Source organism: Bufo bufo, chromosome 3 (assembly GCF_905171765.1).
Source record: "Bufo bufo chromosome 3, aBufBuf1.1, whole genome shotgun sequence".
Classification (NCBI taxonomy): Eukaryota; Metazoa; Chordata; class Amphibia; order Anura; family Bufonidae; genus Bufo; species Bufo bufo.
The window spans coordinates 702,094,032-702,096,833 of NC_053391.1; the positions used below are offsets into that span (position 1 = coordinate 702,094,032).

Here is a 2,802-nt window from a genome sequence, read left to right on the forward strand (position 1 = left end):
ACTGTCTGCCCACATATCTCTCGGTGGGTATATAAGGCATGATAGGCTGTCTGCACACATATCTCTCGTGGGTATATAAGGTGTGATTGGCTGTCTGCACACATATCCCTCAGTGGGTATATAAGGTGTGATAGGCTGTCTGCACACATATCCCTCGGTGGGTATATAAGATGTGATAGGCTGTCTGCACACATATCCCTCGGTGGGCTGAAAAGGCTTCCATTTTAACTCCACTATCGGTATTGGACCTCCGCTGATTGGAAAAGGGGTGTCTTCTCCGATGAGTCACGCTTTGTGCTTCATGGAAAGGATAGACGTTGGCATGTCAGGTGAGAAACATCAGAAAACAAACACCATGCAACCATTGCTGGAGCAACACAAGCTGGTGGTGGCAGCATTGTAGTCTGGGTAAGGTTTTCCTGGCATTCTCTGGGCCCTCTCATCTATGTAGAAGGCATTCTCAAGTGATCTGGTTATTATGAATTCATCCTTGCAGATCATGTACACCCATACATGCTGATTTTCTACCCTGGGGCAAATGGGATCTTCCAGTAAGAAAAAGCGACATGACACACAGCTAGAAATGTCTGACATTGGTTGGAAGAGCATGACCAAGACTTTCAAGTATTACCCTGGCCTCCTTATTTCCCAGAACTGAACCCAATTGAGCAGCTATGGGACCATCTCTATGGTCGTTTTCTCTCTAGGGATCTCCCCAGCCTAGCATGGCTTCAGATCCCTGTGACAACCTACCAGGACCTTATAGAGTCACTCCCGACCCGTCTAGCTGCTGTACGTGCTACACACAGTGGTTACCTTGGAGATTAGCTGCTGGTCAGAATAATGGGACTCCACTGTGTACATCACTTTGGCAAATTAAGAAATGACAGATTTTTTTACATAAAATAATTATAATTTACATTTTGCTTTCTTCATGATCCACGTGTAAATAGATACGATTAGCAGCTTGTGGCCATGACCATTTTCAGTCTAAAGACCACCCATGTGGAATGGGGGTTGGGACTTTCAAAATAATTGGCTGGATGTCTGAGTTGAGGATGTAAACTACATGAATGTCTTATCGGTGCTACATATCAATATGTGGAGGTTTGAGGTCTATAGAAGCTTCTGGTTGACCTGAAGCTTCTTCAGGATACAGTCTCGATTTTGCTTCGTCTTCACACCATAGATTATTGGGTTTAAGAATGCTGGGAACAAAATGTAGATGTTTGCTAGGAAGATGTGGACATTATGCGGAATTGTCTTCTGTCCAAACCTATAAGACACAAAGGTAAATATTCCAGGCAGATAGGCGGCTATAATGACACAAATGTGGGAGGTGCATGTTCCAATCGCCTTGTGGCGAGCCGCCCTGGACGGCAACCTAAATATGGCCCCTAAGATCATTGTATAAGAAAGTCCAATAAACAACAGATCAAAGCCAGTGACAGAAAGAGACAACACAAGGCCGTAAATACTGTTCACCCTCGTATCTCAACAAGCCACATTCACCACGGCCATGTGATCACAGTATGAGTGCAACACAACATATCCACCGCAATAGTGCAACCTACTGACCAGTACTGGAATGGGAAAAATGGTGACAAAGGCTCTGACCAGAATGGCAGCTGCAATTTTTTCCAAAACAGCAAAAGTGAGAATGGACGTGTATCTGAGTGGGGAACAGATGGCGATGTAGCGGTCATACGCCATGGCAGTCAAGATTCCTGACTCCATCACTGCCAGGAAGTGGACAAAAAACATCTGGGTGAGACAAGCAGAAGCATCAATGCGGCCTTTGTTCCACCAGAAGATTTTCAGCATCTTTGGAACAGTAGAGCTGGTAAAGGCTAGGTCGTTGAGCGCCAGCATAGCCAGAAAGAAGTACATGGGTCCATGGAGGGTCTTCTCAGTGCAGATTATATAGGACATTGAGGAGTTTCCAAGGACAGCCAAGATATAGAGGAGGCAGAAGGAAATCGACATCAAAATGCTAAGATCCTCCAGCCCGGGGATTCCAATCAGGAAGAAGAAGGATGGCATGTGGGAGCTGGTGTTGAGAAGGAGCATTGGTCGCAACATAACGCATCAACCACTAGGAGAGAAATGAGACGTGTGGCCCATCATTCTCTGTATCAGCGGAGGCACTGACGACACGGGGAAGAACCTAGAAATATAGCAATTACAAGTGATGAAGGCTGGCAGAGGAGATATTATGAGAGTGCTCTGCACAGATCCTGTTGACTGGAAACGTCCCCCAAAAAGAAGCTGATCACATGATGTCTGATTGATGGGGCCCCGTTAATCAGCTGTGATCTGTGGGTGAATGAAAGAAAAATGAAGAATTGCACAGTTCTAGCTGATATCAATGAGTTGTCCAAGTAATGTTTGGATGTTTCGGGTCCTCCAGTGAGAGAAGCTCTTTGTAGCTGCTCTATCTCATTACTAGGGTCTGAATTGGACTTTTAACTATTACAGGTCATTACGTCCTGTCCTAGAGGAGTGGTGACCCCAAGTGACCTAAAGACAAAGTTCCTCAATTTAAAGGGACCCCCTTCCCTGTATGTATGTAATGTGTCCTGTACACCGAGGGGAGCCGAGCTTCACTCTGCAGTCGGACACCAGTAGAAGTCAATGGAGACCAAGGCAGTCACGTGGCTATTCCCAGTCACTGCTATATGTACTGTAACTGGTAAAACCGAATTACTCTCCTCCAGTCACACAGCAATCACACCCCAATCACAGAGCAATCATACCCCAATCACACATCACTTATTTTCCAGTGACACTGCAGTCATATTG

At 45.6% G+C, this 2,802-nt stretch overlaps 1 protein-coding gene across 1 annotated transcript; it reads right to left on the bottom strand.

The window, feature by feature from the left end:
- Positions 1-1,116: 1,116 nt before the first annotated feature.
- LOC120994241 (olfactory receptor 52K1-like) lies at positions 1,117-2,082 on the bottom strand. Its single transcript, XM_040422689.1, is given in 1 exon segment — positions 1,117-2,082. A coding segment is annotated over 1 exon segment (966 nt).
- Between the last annotated feature and the right edge of the window lie 720 nt (positions 2,083-2,802).